We start from the raw sequence: 1,539 nt of genomic DNA, 5'->3' as shown, positions 1-1,539 counted from the left end.
TGAAAGGGTTAGAGCTGGGGAAGCCGCGGACCAGGGCCTTGCGTCATCAGGGTCCGCGGGGTCAGGGCCGGCAAAGGGCCCCGGGTGGGGGCGCGGAGTCCGGCGCGCTCGCCCAGCGGCCGTCCCGCCGCAGTCGCACGGCGAGGAGCTGCGCTTCGTGGAGAACGGCTGCCACGACAACCCCACGCTGGACGTGGCCAGCGACAGCCAGTCGGAGATGCAAGAGAAGCAGCCCAGCCTGAACGGCGGCGGCGCCGTCAACGGCCCGGGGGGCTGGAGCGCGCTCATGGGGGGCAAGCGCGACCCCGAGGACTCGGATGTGTTCGAGGAGGACACGCACCTGTGAGGGGCTGTGCCCCGCCCGGCCCTCGGCGCAGGGCCCCCCGCTTTTCCTGACTCAGGACGCACCTCGGCCCCGCCCCCGCCCCCGCCCGACGTCCCTCGAGGCCGCCCCGGGACCCCATTAAAGCCGTCCGGAGAGCACGCCGGCCCGCGTCCCCTGCGCGACTCGTTCTTGTGCTGGGCGGGGGTGAAGGGGCAGGTGGGCTGCGGGCGGGGCGCCGCCTCCCCCCTCGCCCGCCTCCTGCCCTCTCGGCCCTCCCCTCCTCTCGGTCCTCCGGTCGCCAGGCGCCGCTAGGGAGCGGGCGGGGCGGGCGGCGTGTGTTTATATCCGGAGGGCGGGGCGGGCGGGGCGTGTTGATATCCGGCGGGCGCCGCCGCCCGAGGTGGCTCGGCGTCTGGGCGTCTGTGCCATGGATACCTGCGATCTGTTCTCCAGCTGCAGGAAGGGGGACGTGGGCCGAGTGCGGTGAGGACGCGTGGTCCCCGGGAGGGCGCGGGGGCGGTCCGCGGAGCGCCCGCTGGGGGTTGGGGGAGGGCACGGGCCGGCCCAGGCGTGGATCCCCGCCCCCAGCCGGCGCCAGGGCTCCAAAGCAGGGCCCTTCTGGTCGAGGAATTCCTCCGAGCGGGGACGCGGGTGCTGGCGTGACTTGTCCCGGGGTTCCAGTGGGCTTAGGGTTAGGACTGTGACGCGGACGCCCGGAGGAGGAGCAGAGGGTGGAGAGAAGGGAAGGGCCCGGCGGTCAGACCCTGGGGGCGGGCCTGGGACCCCCGACGGGGCTACTCTGATGAGCCACGGACCGGTGCTGGGAACGTCTGGGGCCGGAGTCAGGCTCCGGTTGTCGGAGAGCCTGGGCGCTGCCATCGCCGTCACCGCGGCCGCGCCGGAGGGGGTGCGGCTTGTTTGGGAGGTGAGGCGCCTAGTGTTTCTCTTCTCCGTCCTCCCCTGGAGCCCTCCCCGGGGCTAGTCCCGACTTGCGAGTCCTGCTGTCTCGCTGGGCTCCTCCCCAGGTCGAGTGCCACTTGGGGTTTACTTGGTAGCCTCCAAAGCCTGGTGCTCTTCAGAACACGCTGGGTCCCTCCCACCTGGGCATCCTCAGTGGCCCTCCCTACCCCCGCCCGCCTGCCGCCCTCCTTCTGGAGTCTGTCGCTTCAGTCCCACGCCTCCGGGACCCTGCAGGCCTCCCGCTGGGCGGCCCC

General features: G+C 73.1%; 1 protein-coding gene across 1 annotated transcript; it reads left to right on the top strand.

The window, feature by feature from the left end:
• Positions 1 to 133: 133 nt before the first annotated feature.
• On the top strand, positions 134 to 1,522 carry PODXL2 (podocalyxin-like 2; the record flags this gene model as incomplete). The annotated part of the gene is made up of 4 exons (XM_010848266.1): positions 134 to 342; positions 402 to 541; positions 628 to 808; positions 1,007 to 1,522. Coding segments are annotated over 4 exons (831 nt in total), but the record flags the coding sequence as incomplete, so codon positions are not given.
• Positions 1,523 to 1,539: the final 17 nt, after the last annotated feature.

This window comes from Bison bison, unplaced genomic scaffold (genome assembly GCF_000754665.1).
Source record: "Bison bison bison isolate TAMUID 2011002044 unplaced genomic scaffold, Bison_UMD1.0 scf7180017849936, whole genome shotgun sequence".
NCBI classification, from domain to species: Eukaryota; Metazoa; Chordata; class Mammalia; order Artiodactyla; family Bovidae; genus Bison; species Bison bison.
The sequence above is the reverse complement of the archived record's forward strand: the minus strand, read 5'-3'. Positions and strand labels throughout refer to the sequence as shown.